The 22,859-nt window shown below is 33.4% G+C and overlaps 1 protein-coding gene across 3 annotated transcripts in view; it reads right to left on the bottom strand.

Moving 5' to 3' along the window:
• The window catches only part of SOS2 (SOS Ras/Rho guanine nucleotide exchange factor 2), a 103,387-nt gene that overhangs the window by 34,775 nt on the left and 45,753 nt on the right, over positions 1–22,859 (bottom strand). The window contains exons 5-12 of one of the 3 annotated variants that reach the window (XM_059057079.2): positions 19,818–20,021; positions 15,151–15,294; positions 12,368–12,478; positions 8,673–8,771; positions 5,525–5,652; positions 4,357–5,012; positions 4,179–4,260; positions 2,439–2,561 (exon numbers count right to left, since the gene is read on the bottom strand). In XM_059057079.2, the coding sequence (XP_058913062.1) occupies positions 2,439–2,561; positions 4,179–4,260; positions 4,357–5,012; positions 5,525–5,652; positions 8,673–8,771; positions 12,368–12,478; positions 15,151–15,294; positions 19,818–20,021 (1,547 nt within the window). The remainder of the gene's footprint in view (positions 1–2,438; positions 2,562–4,178; positions 4,261–4,356; positions 5,013–5,524; positions 5,653–8,672; positions 8,772–12,367; positions 12,479–15,150; positions 15,295–19,817; positions 20,022–22,859) is intronic. The other 2 variants (XM_067028489.1, XM_067028488.1) reach the window with 2 other exon arrangements.

Below are 22,859 nucleotides of genomic sequence, written 5' to 3'. Positions count from 1 at the left end.
TCTTATACACCTTGACAGGAGTGTGGATTATAGAGATGTATTTGTTAAAAATTCAAAGTACACTTAAGATGTGTGTGTTTCATTATATACACATTTTACAACAACAGAATAAACAAATATTGAACTGTTAATTATATACAAACTGAAGTATTTAAAGAGAAATGTACTTTGAAACATGTCCCCCAAATTAGATGATTAATGGACCAAGAGAAGAATGATAAATCCATAGATCTGTGATAAAATAAGGATAGTAAACTGTTAACAGTAGATCTAGGTGGTAGATTCCTAGGTGGTATAGTTCACTGTAAAATTCTTTCACCTTTGCGTTATGTAAAAATTTTGTAATAAAATGTTGGAAAAAGTTACTATCATTATAAAAATTACTATTATTGCTAAAAATCCTTCAATGCTTATAGGTCAAGTTTAATAACTTGGCATGGATTTCAAGGCCACTGACAACTCCGCCCATTCCATGTAGTTAATCTCATCTACTACTACCTGTAATACAATTCATTCCTCTTGAGTCATTTTCCTTACCTATTTCCTCTGCACACTACCCTCATTTCTGCCTTCCTGCATTTGTTCATACTATTTCTCATGACTCTGAATACCAACAATCACCTTTCTGCCTATCTATCTAAATCCTACATATCCTTTGGGAGCAATTTCAGATTTTACCTCTTCCAAAATGCTTTCCCTAATTTTCCTGAAATTTTATGAGGATGTATCTTTCTAAGCCACTTAAACACTTGAACATTTAAAGCAGAATATACAACTGTTTCATGTATCCCTTTTCCCCAGTAAAACTGTAATATCACAGTGGCAAAGAGGATATTCTATGCTCTGTTTTTTTGTTTGGCAGTGCTGTGCAGCATGCAGGATCTTAGTTCCCAAACCAGGGATCGAACCTGTGCCCCCTGCGATGGTAGCATGGAGTCTTAACCACTGCACCACCAGGGAAGTCCCTTTATGCTATTTCTGTATTCACTATAATTACAAGTACAGGACTGAGAACACAGAAAATGCTTAGAAATACTTAAAGAACATATATAACTGATAGTCTAATATTATATTCTGCTCTAATATAGCAACCTCATAAATGTGTGCCTCATGTCAAGGGGCTTAATTTGAGTGTGGATTAGTACAAATGCATCACAGCTAGTAGAAAAAAATTAATTACTTCTTTATTGTTCAGGGGTAAATAATCTCATCTTCTTATGCAAAGAATGACATATTAAAAGTTTTGGCTGAGAGACATATAGTTGGGAACACTATCATTCCTCTAAAACTGCTTTTATTTGTGGCAATCATCCTGAAAAATAAGCAGTTAATATACTCAGTTTCAAAATGGCAATTTATTCATTAATATTAATCAAGGAAACAACATTTACAGGGAAAAAATATTTAGATCATATATAATTAATAAGATATCTCAGTTTTCCCATGGAAAAAGGTAGATAATACTTTGGTTTTCACTTGGACTATAAATAAGCCTAATCAAAGGAGCTCCCAATTTTCAATGCTCAGTGAACACTGAGACAAACAAACAAGCACTGGTTTAGGAAGTCAGATATGGGTCCTCTCCTGTCACTCCCTTCATATGACCTATCTCAAATTACTGTATCCTGTTAAGTTTCAATTTTCTCTTAAGCAAAGTAGAAATAGTAATTGTGTTGTGAGGATGAGATAAAAAAGATAAAGCACTTAGGCACAAAGAGTAACCTAACAACCAGCAGATGTTATTATCAGATACATTTTTATAAATTATTAAACAGATAACCAATAAGGACCTACTGTATAGCACAGGGAACTATACTCACTATCTTGCAATAACCTATAATAGAAAAGAATCTAAAAAAGAAAAAACATATATATACAAAAAACGGAATCACTTTTTTGTACACCTGAAACTAACACAAGATTGTAAATCAACTATATTTCAGTAAAAAATTTTTTAAAAAGAAAAAGCATAAAAAAATAAATTATTGAAATGACATTTTTTAGACAAGTAACAAATGTCTATGTATCTTGTGGGGAAAGAGTGAGGAAAGAACTAGAACTTTCATAAATATTTTAAATGTTAAAAAAGCCCAGAATTACTAAATGATCACAATGAGACAACGAAGACAAAAAGGGGAGGGGGGATTGACAGTAGGCAAAATTCATATGAAATTTTATAATTTTTATTTATTAGGTACCCTGGTCTGCAAGCATAACATCACATGCTAGAGATCTGATGCATATAACACAGTATATTTTAATAATTAAATTTCTTCAGGGAATTAAGAGTAGCTTCACATAAAAAGAACTTTGGAAGTTTAATTTAAACTGCTATGAAATTAATAAAACCTACATCTGAATTAAGAGGTAAAAACTTTTGTGCTAACTATGTATTGAAAATTGAATGGCACATAAAAAATATAATATTCAGGCCAAACCTAAGTTGTACTGGTTGGACGTATTCCTTGCGAAACCTTTTAAGGTCTGCACTGATTGGCTGCTCGCCTTTCTCTACTGCCAATTTATCTGCTTCAGTAGGTTCTGGCTCTGGAATTTCAAATCTAAGAAGAAAAGCAAAATGAGAGAAATTTTTTGTTGTTCATACATAAATGAGAAAGATTTCAAATACAGCAGAAAAAATATTTTAACTAAGCAACCTTCTTTACTACCATTTATGTGAAAAGTGCAATTACTGATAAACTTCTCTTGAAGTATTACATACTACAAAAAACTGCTCTTTGTCTATAGTACTAAGTATTTATATTCTTACTTTTATCAAAAAAAAGTTTAATAACTAGCATTGACCAACATACGAAAGGTCAGTGGAAAAGATCCAAGAAAAGCATCTATAAAGAGTATGACCTCTTTAAAGAACACAACAGAGATACCTTATCTAATAATCTGTCCTTAATATTTATTTTATTAAAATGAAAGTAAATTTCCTAAAATAAATGAATATAAATCCAAAGAGAAGTCCCACACTGAATTTTAGATATTATTTAAAAAACAATACTAAGTGGATAAGGTAAAAAAATCAAAGTTAAAAAAAAAAACCTTCCCGGGCTTCCCTGGTGGTGCAGTGGTTGAGAATCCGCCTGCTGATGCACGGAACACGGGTTTGTGCCCCAGTCCGGGAAGACCCCACATGCCACGGAGCGGCTGGGCCCGTGGGCCGTGGCCGCTGGGCCTGTGCGTCCAGAGCCTGTGCTCCGCAACGGGAGAGGCCACAGCTGTGAGAGGCCCACGTACCACAAAAACAAAAAACAAAAAACAAAAAAAACCTTTCCCAATCATAGGAAATATAGCTAAAATATAAGCCTAACGTGCTTTCCTTATTTTGGACATGGAAAGGTAGCTAAGCAAATCTTCATAGCACATTATACTAACTCAACCTGCTATACCTAGTTTCATGGAACAACGTAATGATAGAGGTCCAGATAAAATTCTGGTAGTTAAGTTTGAAAATGTAAAATAAAAATTATTTTGAAGTCCAGATACTATAATTTAACCTATAAAGCATTTAAAGTACCACTAACATACTCAGTAAAAAAAGAAAAAGTCAATCCAAAACTTAATTTTAAAAAATTAATCATAATAAAGGAAATTTTAATTTTTTTAGGTCTAATAACTATACTGTATTATGCTTTTAATAAGGATACTTATGTTTTAGAAATACAAAATGGGAATATTTACAGATGAAATATGTTGCCAAGGATTTACTTCAAAATAATCCTGGAATTAGGGTGTTCAAGTCAGTATGGAAACAGATGAAACATGAGTTGGTAATTATTGAAGTTGGATGATTGATAAATGGGGTTTATTATATTCTATTTACTCTTGTTTATGTTTTAAAATTTTCCACAATAGTTTGTTTCAGAAGGAAAAAGTCTCTTTCAAGGAAGTATTGTTTTATTGAATAGAAAAAATTTCATTAAAATTCATAGTTTTTTTAGCCTATAAAAATGGGTCTTTCTGATTACCACTATAAATATTGCTAAGATCTGAAAAGATCTGTTATAAACAGGGATTTCAGTAAGTATGCTGCTTGAAGAGAATAGTAATACTGTAAATTATGTTCAAAAACTACCTGAGTACATACTAGATACCTAGCACTTTGCAAGGTACAAAACAGTTAACTTAAAAAAAAAAATTAAATATAAGTGAAATATTTTTCTTACCGTTCAATCAGTAAGCTTAGCAATTCCTGTGGTTTACAAAATGAACGATACGTAGTAAGAAAAGTACGAACAAAATTGGGATCTGAAAAGGTAGAGCATAAAACAGGTTGCATATTCAATTTATTCAGTTTAATTAATTCAAAATACCATATTTTGGAGGGGTTCCTTCCTTACATACCTGCATACATGTGATATGTTAACCTTTCAATTAATTTCACCACAGTTCCTCCTTTAATAATGGGGATTCCACTTCTACTTTGCAAGTTGTCTTCAAAAACAATGTTTTCCTCAGAGTCTTTTACCACAAAACGATACACTTCAGGACTCGGTAATCTAAGTGGTTGTTCATTTTCTTCCTTCAGTAATACTGAATCTAGCATTCGATCTAGAGTACTACGATAATGAAGAGAAATAAGTGCTGCCATCCAGTTATTTTTCTCTTCAGCAGACTTAGCAGCAAATATTATGCTGTTTTCATCTTTGGACACTAATTCAAAAGCATGTTTGCATTCACAAGTATCTTCTTTATCACATATTTGTATTTTCCTCATGACAAATTTTTCTTTTAATCTGTATTCTGCACTACTGTATCCTGGAAGGCGTGACTGGCTATGATTGGGTTTGCAGCTAATCATTAAGCCATCAAAGAGAAAAATATGCCGTTCATGTTTAGCACCAATTCTTGTCAATGGGCCTTCCATAATAAATTCATTACAACACTGTCCAATATCTTTGCCTTCCCATCCATCTATGTTTTTCTGAATTTCATTCATTTTTTTAATAGCCAGGTGCTTGCTTCTTAATTGACGATTATAAAAAGGGCAAACAGGATCCCTAAAAAAACAGCAACAACAACAAAAAAACCCAGATAAATTTAGCTTATTCAATGGCTAAGCAACCTTAATTGCCTTAGGTATGAACTACCTCAAATCAAGTGACAAAAATATTAAATAACTAAACACTAGATTTTGCATACAGCATTTATTCTCTTCTAACTTTGCCACTAAATAATACATGCCTCAATTTCATTATTCTGAAGGAGAAATAGTAAAGGCTCTCTATATCATTCTTAATGCCATAAGAATTAAAATGAAAATAACACTAAATTTCTTATATAAATGATACAAAAATTATTGAATGTATCTTTTAAAAATTTTATTAAATATATCTTAACAATATGACAATGCCAATTTTAAAAGACTAAAGGACAAAAGAAAAATATAAAACAAAACTATAACTTTCAAGAATGCAACTATCACTGTAAGTAACACTTCTTTAGAAAACCAGACATCAGACATAAGAGAAGTATTCCATAAGCATTCATATTTTCAACAGTTTGGAATTACCCAGGTCGGCGTCTAGGTGAATACTGCTTGTAAATTCGGTCCATACTACCTTGGAGATTCATGAGAGCAGTAATAGCTTGGTTCAAACATTCTCTGTCTTCATGCTCTTCACTACATGCTTTCAATTGCTAAGTAAAACCAAAAAGAAAAATTAAACCTGCATTGGTCAATTCTTTCCCTTTCTCATAATTAGAGGAAGCAGCAACAAATATTATGAACTCTCAAAAGAATTTTAAATACACTTAATAAAAACAACTATAATTTTATATAATTATGTATACCTCCTGATCCTTCAAACCAGCCCTCTTTCTAATATGTAAATACAACACAGATATTACTACCATTGCTATCAGAAAAAAAAAAATCAACTGTGATAACTATTTGGACATTTTCCAGATATATCAAAATAGTTTAAAATATGCAAAGCATGAAACTTACAAGTTACTTTTATTTATGAGTGACTATGACAGAGAAAAGATAAACATGTGTTACTTCACATTCTCTAATGACTAAATTCTTAGGTTTTAGAGATTTCTAAAAGCTTGCATATTTGTTATACAACACAATCAAGTATGCTAACTTTAGCAATTCAATCTACCATAAACTTTCCTACAAAGAGCATCACACAAAGATTCAACTGATATTTTTTCCATCATAAAATTCAACTATTCTAGTAAACATCAAGAAACCATGAAAGTTAATATCCTATCTTACTAATCTTAGAAATAAGACTTATAATTACAAATTGCATTATTAATCCTAACAACTCTGGCTTTATTTCATTTAACCAAAAACTATTCCCATAGCTCAGTTTCAAAATGGAAGAAAATTCATCTTATAATAAATAATTCAGGTTGGATGATGTACCAGTGTTTTAATCTGTTTGACAGAAGAATTCAAAGTGGATAATTATACAGAGATTATGTAGATACAAATTTATGTGAGAATACATGAGAATATGGAAAAATTATGTGAGAATATGGAAAAATTAGATGAACTGCGTGATTGGGGTTGACATGTATACACTGATGTGCATAAAATGGATGACTAGTAAGAAAATAAATAAATAAAGAAAAAAAGGTATAGAGAAGATAATCATAAAAGATTTGGAAAAATTATAAATACTTAAAAGATATCTGCACTCAGATTGCTTTACGAGCATCTTCAAGTTTATGTACCATCTAAAAGAAATGGAAAATAGAAATCATAGAAGATACTTTTTGTACTTAAGCAAGATTCATACTCAAAGAAAAAGTTTTACCCCAAGTCAACAGATTAGCATATAAATACATATAAATGTTCATTTGTTGGGGTTTTGTGTGTATGTATTTATTGAAATAAAATGTGCATATTTCTTTTTTATGATTCTTTGCCTTATTTTTAATTAACTAACCAACTACTAGTCCCAGTCACAATGGCTAAGAGTACTTGGAGTCCAGTAATTAACTAGTAGTAAAAGTAGCTGTGGCCTCAGGATGAGTCAGGGCATCATAGTCAATGTCTGATTTTAGATTCAGATCTCAGAGATTTCAAAAACCAATCATCCAGACAGGAGAAAAAAATAAGCTTCAATTATAGTCAAGCCAGGATTTTTAAATGTTGGCAAATATTAGAAGGCAACTCTAAGACTAATAATAGGACTTCCAATTAGACATGAACATTCTCTAAAAAATTTTAGGAATCTAAATATACATCTGGGGCTGTTAATGTATTAGTCGTCCGAAGCCTACATACATAGATCTCATCAGTGAAACTAAACTCTTAGAAAAAATATGGAATATACTCAGTTTTAATTAATGCACTACAACAGGAAAAACAAATAGAAATATGAAATGCAAAGACAAGTCACAGAAGATATTTACAATGGCAAAAGACTTGAATAACCCTATAAAAGGTTATCGAAAAGGCCAATAAACATATACCCAAGCACATCAATAATCAAGAAACTACAAATTAAAAACACCACATACCATTATAAATACACCATATGACATAAATTTTAAAATATGAAAATATGCATAAAGAGAGACATCACCTGCATTCTGGTAGGAGTATAAACTGTAAAACCCACGTTGGAAAACTACTTGACATCATCTATTAAATCTGAAAATATGCACACCCTATGACCAAGCAATTCCAACCCTAAGTATATACTCTAGAGATACAAAATGCATGCACATGTGTACCAAGAGATATAAAAAGAATGTCCATAGCAAGTGTTATCAGTAATAGCATAAAACTGTTGTTCAACCAGGAAAGGATAAATAAATCATGGTTTATTCAAACAATGGAAGAAAATTAAACTAGAACAACATACGACCACATCAATGAATCATACATATATAACTTTGAAAGAAGACAAAAGACACAAAATAATATATATAATTTGATCCAATTGATTAAAAAGTTCAGAAACAGGCTATATATATTTCTAGTGATATACACATAGGTGGTTAAAGTAAAGAAAAGCAAAAAAGTAATTACCATTAAAGTCAGGGTAGTGGTTTACCTCTGGTGTGTTTACGCATTACATTTATTTATTATAAAACATGTTTATGTTTTTATACTTTTCTCTATGTATATAATATATCATAATAAAGTTTATACTACATATTAGAACTTTAGGAATTCAATATATTTTTATGTATACTGATCTTTAAAAAGAGTTCAAGTTTTACCATAATTTTATTTTTTAATTTGTTGCTTGGGTTCTAGCTATTACACTGCGTACTGCATGCGGAAAAGGTGTCAACTTTAAGTGTTTTTCTTGACAAGTTATAACAAGATGGAAGTTTAGAACAATGCTATACATAAAAGTTATTAATTACTTATATAAAATAAGAGTTAAACCATTGTTGCTGTGTGTCTCCAAACTATAATTTTTAAAAAGTCAACATTTTTATAATGTTATTACTTTGAGAATTTATATTATCAAATGATAAAGATACATTTTCCTCTATCTACCACTTGGAAATGATATGAAGATAAAAAATATAGGCATTTCTCTATGGTCTGTGGAAAGAAGGGAGACATTTAAGATACTTTACTTTTATGAATAAAAAGTATGGAAAATAACATCAGATTTTAAAAAAGGTTTTAAGCCTCATAAATGCAAGTATTTTTTTGCCTCAGGAAGCTTTCATCTTACCTTTAATAATTCAAAATAGTGCCAACAATGATATACTGGCACCAGCATAAGGCGTGGAAGGACATAACGAACTGCCTCTTTAAAACCATCAGCAATGGACTGCAAAGCAAAAAGACAAAAAACAGTATATCTCTGATATCAAGGTTATATAACAGCAGTGCCTAACAGAAGCAGATTTTAAGAGTACAAGTTACAGGGAATTCCCTGGAGGTCCAGTGGTTAGGACTCGGCACTTTAACTGCCGGAGCCCCGGGTTCAATCCCTGGTCGGGGAACTAAGAACCCACGAGCTGCGCGGTGTGCCCCACCCCGCCCCCCAAAAAGAATACAAGATACAGACTATCAAAACTATAATAGGAAGAATGTTCTATATTGAAATTGAAGTGCTATAAATCAAGTTTTTTCCTCCTTTACGTTATCAGATAATTAAATACATACATTTCATCTTTCATGGCTAAAATAACTTTAACAATATTCTCAGCTTTTCTTCAAAAGTTTTGGCTTCCACATACCCTAAAGGAATGCTGAAAAGCTACGTACTGTCTCACACATTTTTATGTCAATTTTATTTAAAATGTTTTAAGTAGTTACATAGAATGTGTTTTGGGGGATGTGGTACATTGTATATGTGATTTAAATATATTTCACCAAACAATGACCAAATAAATTTCAGATTTAGCTCATTTAATTTATGAAAAATGTCTGTTATATAACTTAATTGATAAAGCCAATCTTCACTGTCAAAATAAATAGCCAGATCAGACTAAATTTCTGCAATAAGTCTGACTTCATTCTTAACTTGAAATACACTTGTTAATGTCACAGTCTTACATACAGCAAGCATCTGGAAGAACCTCTGTTTCTAACGTAAAACATGCAGGTATGAGAACTTTACAAGCCTTATCTCTCCTTTATCACAATGTCCAATGAATGATGAAGTACTTTTTTTAAAAGGTAATATTCACCCTTGTTACAACCTTCTCATTTCTTAATTTTTAGATAGACATGACAAGACAAAGGTAGATATGACATTTCAGCTACCGAGAGTTTTTAACTCAATCACCCCATCCCCTGCTTTTGGAACCCTTTTTGCTTTGCACTCAATAAACTCTCCTTCAGGAGCAATCCTTTTTTTTTTTCTTTTCCCTGGCTGGTACCCTGGAGGTTTTTACACCTTGGATCAGTGCGTAATGGAAAATTCAATATGACAAGAAGTAATGTGTAAGAAAAATTGGAAGAGAATGCAACAACACAAACAAGGTTAGACTAGAAACTAATTCCCTTAAAGATATCTGTAACCTTATATTGCCTGGAAAATCTTAGTGTATAGCTAGGGTTAGGTATATCCCAGTTTTGAAAACTAATAGTCTGCAGAATAAATGATTTTCTAAAATTTGTAAGGCATTTAAAAGTTACTCATGTTGATTTTAAATGTCATTAAGGCTGACTTATTTAAAGTGGTATTTCTCCTCATCAGGTAAATACAGACAGAAGCAATATACAAAGTGAAGAAAGAGTTCGAGATGCTGCTTTAAAAATATATACTCATAGGTAAACCTCTCACCTATTGTTAACTCAAGTAAACTATAATTTGTTCAATAGACTTTTACCAGGATATGCAGAAATTAATTTCTTTTATCATTTAAGATAGCGATACAGATTATGCTAGATATAATTTTATATATTTTATATACAGTGCTTTAAGTGGAACCAAGATGAAACTTTAAAATTAGCCCACAAAAATCACTTATATTGTTAATTAGCACTGAAATGGCTACTAAAGTGCATTCTAAAATATTAATGCAATGTGTTTATAGTGTAAGGAGTCCTCTACAAACAACACAAGCTAATGTCTGACTGTTTAATATGTGCCAAATGTGCTTAGTGTATTCCTGTTTAATTTTCATAACCGTAAGAGGTATACATTATCATCATCATTTTACAAATGAGCAAACTGATTCTCAGAGATTAAGTGACTTGATCAGGGTAAGACAACTAGTAATTGGCTCAAAGCCAGAAGTTCTGACTCCAAAGCTCATAGTCTTAAAGTGTGCCTATATCTTCTAAAGAAGTTTTGTTGGGTTTTTTTTTAATAAAAAACTTTTATTAAAGTTTTTTGAAAAAACATTACTTTTTCATTTTACAAATGAAGAATCTGTTTTAAGTTAATACAGTACAAGTGAGTTTGGCCTGAAAAGGGGTTTTATATCTAACTCTAAATTTTACTAAATATCTGGAACAACAGCTTAAATAATTGGGTCTTAAATTCAAATTTCAAATCCCATTCAAATCCCATAGTAAGAATTACTAATAAAATAAGAATAAAACAAGAAATGTTGTGAGTGCTTTTGATGAGTATGAGTATGAGTATTTTATAAGTAGATTTTCCCATTTAACTAATGCCTATTTCATGGTTTATATGAATATATAAGATTTAACTTAAAGAATTATTCCTTCAATTAAGTAAATTTTGAGAATTAAGTGTAACTTTTATTCCAAGTTGACAAGTTTTTGAGTAGAGTAGAAGTAGAAGATGATAATAATGGGAATTCACAGTAAAGGAAGGAGGCAGATAAGTTCAGTTTTGAACATTTATATTTGAAGTCCTCGTGGGATATTAAAATGAATTAGTTCAAAGGGCAGCTGGTTATACGAAAGTATATACATACACACACATACATCCACTGTTCAAAAGAAAGTTATGACTTGAGAATACAAATAGGAAGTCACCAGTATTTAGGTGAAAGCAAAGGGCATGGATAAAGTCACCCAAGGACAGCACAGAGGAACAGAACAGCAGGGGCTGCTAACAGAAGTTGGGTAACACCTGCAACTAAGGAGACTGAGAAGAAACAAGAGAAGATGAAAATTAGGTGTAAGTAGTATCATAGGAGTCAAAAAGGACAATAGGGGTACTAAAAATACTATAGACAAATATGAAATCAAAATATCCACAGGATTTGGTGGTTAAGTTCACTGTCAAGGGCAGTTTTTAGTGTTACATCCTGATTAGAACACAGATGGTAGCAGTTTGATGGAGAATGATAAAAAGTAATATGAAGACAACTGGCTACAAATGGAAAAAAACAAAAAGGGGATGAGCTGGAGTGACAAAGATTTGTTTATTTATTCGCTTGTTTTAGGACAATAAAGATTTGACCATATTCATATGCTTAGGGAGAAGAGCCCATCTAAATGCAGGAAGTAGTAGTCAAGGATCATCAATGTCAATGTTACCTTCATTAAGTGTTAAGAGAGTAAAAATATAATTTTGTCTCTCTCCACTTACTCTCATTTTATCTAACTGCATTACTGAACCAATTAACTTGCATATTCTCCATTAATATATCTATCTCCTTTAAATGACAGGCCTGATAGAGAAATCTCTATGAATATATGTGAGGATATTCTCTACTCTTCATGATTTTGGTTTTATCTCCTGTAGGGAATAAGATCCTGAAATAGCTCTCCATATTCATTTCTACATCTCAGATCCAGAATGTGCCAGATTTTTCTAGTCAATCAGTTTTTGTGATGGTATTCTATAAAAGATTTCCACATTAAGGACAAATTAAAAGAACTCAAGACAGAAAACAGAAAACAACCTAGAACAGGCTTACAATGAGCAGATTTTGAAGGATTGGTGAAATATTTCTTTAGTTGCCTTATTAAAAATAACATTCAATTTAAGTTTACCTGAAAGTGTAGAGCCACTGCAGGTCTGGCCATCAACTTACTGAAATGTTCATTAAATTTTGGTGAAAGAATATCCTGTGATAATGTTTCATAAGGATCAAATGCTTGTTCCTATTTTTTTTTAAAAAGGAAAATGTGTTAGGTTTAAAAGAACATCTTTTCTACTAATATGGCACAGATTACTTAATGGCAAATTTTTATTTAAGTCCTCCATTAGTTTTCAGAATTTTTTTTATTTCAGGGACAAATAATAACTATGGCTGTAACTTGGAAATGTTTAATAAATGTAAGTAATGACCTTGGGCAATGGATGACAAGAAGCTACTGGTCTTAAGTTAGGTCATTGACTTGTGGTCACAAGTATCAAACTATTAAAATGCATATGAACATTTACCCCAGATAAACAAAAGGTGTACTTATTAGTAAAATAAGGCTGGGATTTGAAATTTCAGTTAGGTTTACCTAGGTTGAAAGGAGTTTACACTGAGGATATGTTCAAAAGAAGCAAAAAGTGATATTCCCACTGTTTTATCCACTCTCCACTTTTTCAAAATTAGAAAAAGAAAGCAAAGACTAACATACAGTAAATTAACAAAACAGAAACTGCCCATATTTTGTCCATGTTTATATTGAAATAAATTCCTATTATTTTATAATAATCAACATCCCCAATGTTTAGCTAGAACTAAGATTTGTTTCATTTTTGTATGTTAAAAATGCAGTAAGTTTTTCAGAAAATAACAAGTGTTGGCAAGGATGCAGAGAAATTGGAACCCTTGTCCACTGCCAGTGGGAATTGCAAAATGGTGTAGCCCCTGTGGAAAACAGTTTGGCAGTTTCTCAAAAAGCTAAACAAAGAATTACCATATGACCCAGCAATTCTACTCCTAGGTATATACCCAAAAGAACTGAAAACAGTGACTCAAACAGATACTCATATGCCAATGTTTACTGTAGCATTATTCACAGTAGCCAAAAAGGTGGAAAAAGCACAAGAGTCCATCAACAAATAAATGGATAAACAAAATGTGGTATATACATACAACAGAACATTATTTAGTAACAGAAAGAGATAGAGTTCTGATACATGCTCTGACATGGATGAACCTTGAAAACATTATGCTGAGTGAAATAAGCAGACACAAGAGAATATTGTAATGATTCTACCTTTATCAAATATCTAGAATCAGCAAATTCACAGAGACAGAAATAGATTAGAGGTTACCAGGGGTTATGTGGGAGGGAAGAATAGGGAGTTATTACTTAATGAGTAGAGTTTCTGTTTGGGGTGATTAAACAGTTTTGGAAATAGATAGTGGTAATGGTTGTATAATACTATGAATTTAATTAATGCTGTTAAACTGTACACTTAAAGTGGTTAAAATGGCAAATTTTGTTATATGTTTACCACAAAAATAAAATAAAAATTAGAAAATACATTTTTGAATACAAGTTTTTGAACCATGATATCTTTAAGAGGACAACAAGCAACCAGACTACAAATTAATATGCTAAGATATCACAATATTAAAAAACTTTCTAATAAGAGCAAGCCTGAATATCTCGGTTAGGTATCAGTAACTGAGTATTTCCATACTATCAGTTCCATTGTCTACAAGATGGATGTAATTAAAGTGACTTACATTTTCAGAAAAATTAGGAAGAGATTATAAAACTAGCAAATTTACATGATATTTGAAGAAAGCACTTTTAATACCTGTTTTCCAGAAGAAATAAAAATGGCCAATGAGTATGAAAAGATGTATAACATCATTAGTTTAAAAAAAAAAGCAAAGAACAATGAAATATTGTTTTTTCCTACTAGACTAGCAAAAATTAATGGGATAATAACAAAAATTTATGGGATAGTGAAGATATGGGTAAAAAGAGGGGCTGCATATACTGGAACTTATCTGGAATAAATTTGGCAAAATGTTTCAAAGTTCTAAAAATGTACCTAGTCTTTAGTACTACAATTCCATTTCTAGGACTACATCCTAAAATAATTACTAGGCTATGAAGGCATTATAAAAATATGTTTGTTACAGTATTGTTTACAATAACAAAAAGAACTGAAATAACCTACATGCTTAATAATAATAGTTAAAATATAGTGTCCCCATAGAATATGGTACTTTCAGACTTTAAAAGCTGTATTGAAGTATATTTATTGGCATGGAAAATGTTCAAGATATTGAGTGAAAAAAAGCAGATTATAAAATAGTGAGATCCTAGTTTTGTAAATATACATAGGTTTGTATGAATATGTAGACAAATGTTCATAAGGATAAATAAATCTTATAAAGATAACTAATCTCTAGGTATTGCAAAATGAAGTTATTTTTGTCTTATTATATTCATCTATATTTTTCTGAATATTTTTACAGTGCACTACATTACTTCTATAATCATTTGAAGAACAAAAATATGATTTGCACTTTGGGAAAAAAATATAAACTTCCTTTTTCATTTTTGGAAATTAAGACTAAAATCCACAAAAGCTAAACAGCTATGGTCAATAAAATTTCTTTTCTTTCACCTTAAATGCACTTGCCATTAAAAAAAGAATCTTAAACATTACTAGTCTATCAACTTTTGCTATAAATATTAACATAATTATACTATAAAGTGTCACCATAAAGACAATGTAATTTTAGTTTGCTGTTGGTTAAATCGTAAGTATTTTTTATAGCAGTGTCTTCTAATTTTCACAAAGAATATCTTACTAAATATCTTAATACAGCACTTAGGATTTTAATGAGAAAATAGTTTTGTAAACTTGCCTCTGCTAAATCTTCAAAACAGCTTCCAGCTAAGGGATGAGGGCTGCTTTCATCAGTCATTTCAACTGTGTCTTCAATTAAACCTAAAAGTTTCACGGTCAATTCATGTATATCTAAAATGTTACTGAAAATCTTTTCAATATCCTAAAAAAAAAAGGAAGGTTAAGTAAGGCATGTCAGTTTGAGAATTTCATTTAAGAATTACTAAATATAAGTAATGTAAGTGTTAAGGATATTATTTTCACCCAATCACATACCAGTATATTTCAAGACATAAAATATTGAATATATTCCAAATTACAGCAAAAGTCAATCATGAATAAAGAAGAGAAATTTAAAAACCTCTTGGATTAGATTTAGAATTACTGAACAGAAATATATAGAAGCTATATTTTCCAGTAAATTTGCTGTAAATCTCATATGGTGGATGATTCTAAGTGACTCTTTACATAAAGAATTCTGGCATTTGAGTATTTTAAAATTGGCTAAGTGCTAAAAGTCTTGATCAAGGTCTCACAGAGCTGTTAATGATAAAAGCTGGGATCAAAATGAAGATCTGACTCCTGATCCAGACACAAACTGCTTTCACAATATGTGGCCTGTCTCTTGAATTTGAGGAGGAATTAAAGATTTCATTCAAGCTCTCAGGTGTGACTTTTATCTGGGTTAAAACATGTTAAGTCCTCTGGAAACAAAAAGACCATATGACTGATTATCCAGGTTATGGCCAACTATTATTCACTCTGCATCTTGTAATGGAAGCATCACAGATTAAGGAACCTGACAGACCTGAGGTTGGATCCTGGCTCCACTACTTGCTAGATGAGTGACCCTGGATTAGGACAATAATGACAATTATAACAGCTTACATTTCTTGTTATTATGTTCCAGGCACTACTGTAAGTATTGATTACTTGACACGTAATTTCATAACAGCCTTATTAGATAGATACTATCATCATCCTCATTTTACGAATGAGGAAACAGGCACAGAGCAGTTAAGTAATTTGCCCAGGGTCACACAGCTGGTATATTAATACCTACCCATAAAGTTCTTAAGAGGATTAAATAAGATGATTTCTATAAAATGCTCCTGGCATATATTAGGCCTTCCACAAATGTGAGCTTTCTGAAAACATAGGAGTAGGGCCCAAAGGAGTAAATTAAGATCAAGAGTCATTCATTCTTTTATCAAATATTTACTGGGTTCTATGCTCTGACCTTTGATGGCCTTTATTTCAAAAGTTTACAGTCTCATGTATGCTGAAAAAATATAGTAGGATATAGAGACCCTCTTGACCCTTTAGTATTATAATAAAAATTTTCTATCAAATCAGCACAAATTCAGTGAAAAGAGACCCATAAAAATTAATTCCTGAGGAATGAAAACTGATAGGACACAGAAAAGGCAAAGAGGATAATATTAGCTACCAGCAATTGTTATTAGCTAACAGCATTTGTTAAGCTTTTAATTCTTCACACCACTATAGACAAAACCCATTTATACTGTGGTATAAAAGAACCAAAATTCAAGTTCAGCCTCCATAACTTATCATAATTATTTTATGTCAATTTCCTTACCAGTAAGGTAGAAATGATAATACCTGTCCTACCTATCTCAGAGAGTTGTTAAGGGTTACACAAAAGAGGAGAGTACTTTAAAAAACATAAAATGTTGACTACTTAAGGCAGTGTGTCCAGTAGGAGTTATTATCAAATGTTAAACTAAATATGCATTTTTTAAAAAAGGATAAAAGCCAATTAAAAACACCTTAAGAATGAAACAGCTAAATCAGGGACTTCCCTGGCAGTCCAGTGGTTAAGACTCGGTGCTCCCAATGCAGAGGGCTGGGTTCAATCCCTGGTCAGGGAACTAGATCCTATGTGCCGCAACTAAAAGTTCACATGCCACAACTAAAGATCTCACATGCTGCAACTAAAAGATCCCACATGCCACAACGAAGACCTGGTGCAGCCAAATAAATAAATAAATATTTAAAAAAGAAAAAAAAGCTAAATCAGTTCCTAATCTTAAGCATTCAGCCAGCTGTGTCTGAGCATCACTCCTATTCACTCATGTAATAGTTATTTGGGGGAGGAAGTCAGGAAGTAAGAGAAAAGCCAAATATTTAAAGTGAAAGACACTCAGGGACTTCCCTGGTGGCACAGTGGTTAAGAATCCGCCTGCCAATGCAGGGGACACGGTTTAAGCCCTGGTCCGGGAAGATCTCACATGCTGCGGAGCAACTAAGCCCATGCGCCACAACTACTGAGCCTGCACTCTAGAGCACACAAGCCACAACTACTGAAGCCCGTGCACCTAGAGCCTGTGCTCCACAACAAGAGAAGCCACCGCAATGAGAAGCCTGTGCACCACAACAAAGAGTAGCCCCCGCTTGCCGCAACTAGAGAAAGTCTGTACATGGCAACAAAGACCCAACGCGGCCAAAAATAAATAAATAAATAAATAAATAAATAAAAATTTAAAAAATCATTAAAAAAATAAAGTGAAAGACACTCAGACATCTAAGAAAAAACAGACCACGTGAGAAATGAAGGAAAGAAAAATAAATCTAAATTTTAAAAAAACCCCACAAAACAGTATTTGTCTAGCTAGATTCCTTAGAGTGGATTTCAGAACCTAGAGAGGTAGGAAAAACATGGACAAGTCTCCCTGGATCCCCATCCTACTCACCCCATTCCTACGCTGTCTTCCAACAGTGGAGCTCTGCCTTTGCTTATTTGACATTCTGTATAAACTTTTATTCTTCAAAAGTTCCACTAGTAAAACTTTAAACTACACCCTAAAGTACTTAGCAAAAGACAGGAAAAAGCATAAGTCTTTCCTTTCTAGACCATACATTTCTTTCACCATATTCAAATGAATTACTATAAATCTCAAATACTGCACAGTAGAAAAAGATTTTTAAAGTTTTTAATTTTTTTTTTTTTTTTTTTTTTTTGCTGCATTGGGTCTTCGTTGCTGCGCGTGGGTTTTCTCTAGTTGTGGCGAGCAGGGGCTATTCTTCGTTGCGGTGCACAGGCCTCTCGTTGCTGTGGCTTTTCTTGTTGCAGAGCATGGGCTCCAAGGCGCATGGGCTCAGTAGCTGTGGCACACAGGCTCACTAGTTGTGGTTCGCGGGCTCTAGAACGCAGGTTCAGTAGTTGCGGCGCACGAGCTTAGTTGCTCTGCGGCATGTGGGATCTTCCTGGACCAGGGCTCAAACCCGTGTCCCTTGCACTGGCAGGTGGATTCTTTACCACTGAGCCACCAGGGAAGCCCGTAAAAGATTTTATGCCAGTGTATTCCCCCTAATTCTGTGTCTAATTTTCATTGTCACTGCACTTATTATATTAGTATAACAATTCACATATTTAAAAACCCACAATATCCCCAATGTTCATAGCAGCATTATTTACAACTGCCAAGATATGGAAGCCACCTAATTGTCCCTCAACAGATGAATGTATAAAGAAGATGTGGTATATATACACAATGGAATACTACTCAGCCATAAGAAAAAGAATGAAATATTGTCATTTGCAGCAACATGGTTGGACTTGGAGGGCTAAATGAATTAAGTCAGACAGAGAAAGATAAATATCAAGTATATGTGGAATCTAAAAACACAACAGGGCTTCCCAGGTGGCGCAGTGGTTGAGAGTCTGCCTGTCAATGCAGGGGACGCGGGTTCGTGCCCCGGTCTGGGAGGATCCCACGTGCCTTGGAGCGGCTGGGCCCGTGAGCCATGGCCGCTGAGCCTGTGCGTCCGGAGCCTGTGCTCCACAATGGGAGAGGCCACAGCAGTGAGAGGCCCGCGTACCACAAAAAAATAAATAAATAAAAATAAAAAATAAAAATAAAAAATAAAAATAAAAAATACAATAAACTAGTGAATATAACAAAAAAGAAGCAGACTCACAGATAAAGAGAACAAACTAGTGGTTAGTGGTTATCAGAGGGTGTGGGTGGCAATATAGGGGTGAGGGAGTGGGAGGTAAAAACTATTGGGTGTAAGACAGGCTACAAGGATGTACAGCAAGTCCCCTACATACAAACGAGTTCCGTCTGAGAGCAGGTTTGTAAGTCCGATTTGTTCATAAGTCCAACAAAGTCAGCCTAGGTACCCAACTAACACCATCGGCTATACAGTACGTTACTATAATAGGTTTATAATACTTTTCACACAAATAATACATAAAAAACAAACACAAAATATATAGAAATCATTTTTAATCTTACAGTACAGTACCTTGAAAAGTACAGTAGTACAGTACAATAGCTGGCATACAGGGGCATGTTTAAAAAAGAAAAGAAAGCTTTGAAAGTCTGCACCTTGAAGGTATGTATGTAGGGGACTTACCATGTTGTACAACCTGGGGAATATAGCCAATATTTTATAATAACTATAAATGGAGTATAACCTTTAAAACTTGTGAATCACTATGTTGTATACCTGTAATTCATAGAATATTGTATATCAACTATACTTCAACAAAAAATCTGAAAAAAATGAAAAACAGACAAAGCTAAACAACCCCACGATATTATATAAAACAATATTTTTTTACATAATCATAAAGTATATGAAGTTACTATTTATGATTTTAAGCTACTACATGACTTTTTGGGGTAGACAGAATTTCAAAGCCAAAAAGGTACTTACAGAAGGTTTAAACAGGTTTCTGTCAGAAAGAAAAGCTTCTCGAAACACTTTTATGATCATATTTAGTTCCCGTAGGTACTGTCTTTCTTCTGCAATTTCAGTTCTGACAAGGTCATAGTAGTTTAATTCACCTGAAGAACTAGGTTCATCTTCACAAAGAGAAACCAAGCCTATATCATCCTGATCAAACATGTCCATCAAAACCTAAGAAATATAAATCAGTAATGGATAAACTTATTTTCCTTACTGTTATAAGACCATCTCAAAGTACTTGGAATTAAAACATTATTAAACAATGAGAGTTGTGTATATTACAGGCTAAAATTGTATGAGAAAATCCAAAATAAGAGAAATATGAAAAGTTGAAGTGAGATAATGTTCAAATAAAACTGGATATGGAGAAATAAATATTTATGAAAATAAGATAAATCTAACAGTGAAATATATATATACATATATGTACACATATACATGTATGTCTGTGTGTATATAAATACAGGTACATATGCACACATAAACATAAAATATATAATAGCAAAAAGAGCACACATTTGGAGAACAATCTGAACCAAAATTCCAGTTCTACCACTTACCTGTGATTACAGACAAGTTATTTATTCTTTTGAAGGTCAGATCCCTTATATGTAAAATGTAACTGATGAAAGAATTCAATGAAGTAATGGACATAAAACGCATACTATTACCTCTGGCAAACAGTAGGCGTTCAAAATGGTAGCTCTTTGTCCTACTGTAAGGATGCTTATATGCACTTGAGTAGAGTTTAAAGGAGAAAAGTGAAATTATATGTAAAATATATTAACAGCGTGATGCTTTTCTGATGCATATTTACTACATCAACAACTGCTTTTAAGTTCCTTTGTTAAAATCAAGCATCCCCTGGGACTTCCCCTGGTCCTTCCCTGGCGGTTCAGTGGTAAAGAATTCACCTTACAATGTAGGGGACGCAGGTTCCATCCCTGGTCAGGGAACTAAAACCCCACATGCTGCAGGGCAACTAAGCCCGCGTGCCACAACTGCTGAGCCTGCCCGCCTCAACTAGAGCCCACGTGCTGCAAAACTACAGAGCCCACGTGCTCTGGAACCTACGCACCATAACTACAGAGCCTGCGCGTCACAACTAGAGAGAGAAAACCTGAACACCACAACGAAAGATTGCACATGCCTCAATGAAAATCCCGTGTGCCACAACTAAGACCCAACGCAGCCAAAAATAAATAAAAATAAATAAATCTTAAAAAAAAAAATCAAGCACCCCATAGATGCTTAAATTGCTATAGTGACAATTTCCCCTTTCAGAAAATAGTAAAGATTGCTACTATGGATTTAAGTCAACCAACAGGCAAGAACTAGCTGTATATCAAAAGCAATAGGAAAAAGGTGACCATACTTTTTAGAATTAAAAATAGTTTAAAAAGAAAAGAAAAATTGGACCTACTTAGTTATATACTCCAGACTGACTGAAAACTACTTTCTTAGAGTTTAGGGGAAAAAATAGGCACAATCCCAAAAAGGAAGCTCCAGAAAGTAAAACAATTTGAAGGGGATGAGAGGAAATTCTAACAATACAATATGAGATATTCATTCATTCATTCTCAAAAACATCTATTGATCATCAGAAATTGTGCCAGAGGGCTTCCCTGGTGGCGCAGTGGTTGAGAGTCCGCCTGCCAATGCAGGGGACACGGGTTCGTGCCCCGGTCTGGGAAGATCCCACGTGCCGCGGAGCGGCTGGGCCCTTGAGCCATGGCCGCTGAGCCTGTGCGTCCGGAGCCTGTGCTCTGCAACGGGAGAGGCCACAACAGTGAGAGGCCTGCGTACAGCAAAAAAAAAAAAAAAAAAAAAGAAATTGTGCCAGATGTTGGTAAGGCACAGCAATAAGCAAAATAAACATGAACCCTGCCCTCCTGATCTTCTTTTAAATGTAACTCAAGAATATTTCTTAAATCTGGTCAATTCTCTCCATTCTCCTCCATGCTTCAAATCAGACTATTAAGCAATCACATCTATTAAAAGGTCTTGCAATATGATCTCCCTGCCACTGGTTTCTTCCCAACCCCATTTTCAAAATTATGTTCCTAAAACCAAATTTGTGTCACACCCTACCTAAAAACGATACTGGATTTCATTGCTTTCAGCACACAATTCTACTTTCACGAAGATAAAGGCATTCACAATCTAATCCCAGCTCACTTCCCTAGTCTCATCTCCTGTGATACTTTAAAATTCATCTTCTCCTCATTGCCCCCCCTCCATGAAACTTACCCTCCGGCCATCATCATCTCTGATTCCCAGCCACATTAGACCTTTGAAGAAGCCACTGGGGCTGCACAGAGAATTAGCGAATGAAATCTGATTTTAAGCAGACACGCAAAAGAACAGAAGGTATGACACAGCACAGCCTTCTCTTCCCCACCAGAGATATTTTTAAAGTAGTCTGTACTTGCTCTAATTTCTTACTTCTCAAGCTCACTACTCTATTGGAACTGCTCTCACTAATTACCTTTGAATATCTTTTTGTTTTCTCTCGTTATTAACACAGCTGACCAGAACTTCTTAAAACTTTCTCTTCCCTTGGCTTCTCATACACCATTCTGTCAGTGAGGCCTCCTTCTCTACTACTCACCTTCTCCAACATCCACTGCAGGGTTCCATTTTTGGAACTGTTTTGGTCACACAACACCCAAAATCCCGAATGTAAATGCTATAGGAGTCAGGTAGATAATATCATGTTAACACATAAGAAGAGGTGATGGGGAGTGCGGCAAACTAGAAGGTGCATGCACCTAAAGAAGAAAGGCATTGTTCAATGCCAGCTATTCTGTCAGGCCTTTTGATTTTCTTTTTTCAAGAAGAGTCTGGAATCTAGATTTTTATGAAGAATTTTCATATTTATAAATATAAACAGACTGCAAATAATTCAAAATCTTAAGAAATAAACCTGGAGTCCCTATTAACTAGCAGGCCATCAGTCTGAAACATCTACTATACTTCCTCCTGAGTGAGCTCATCTTCTTAAATGTT

Source organism: Kogia breviceps, chromosome 3, assembly GCF_026419965.1.
Source record: "Kogia breviceps isolate mKogBre1 chromosome 3, mKogBre1 haplotype 1, whole genome shotgun sequence".
Lineage (NCBI taxonomy): Eukaryota > Metazoa > Chordata > Mammalia > Artiodactyla > Physeteridae > Kogia > Kogia breviceps.
The sequence above is the reverse complement of the archived record's forward strand: the minus strand, read 5'-3'. Positions and strand labels throughout refer to the sequence as shown.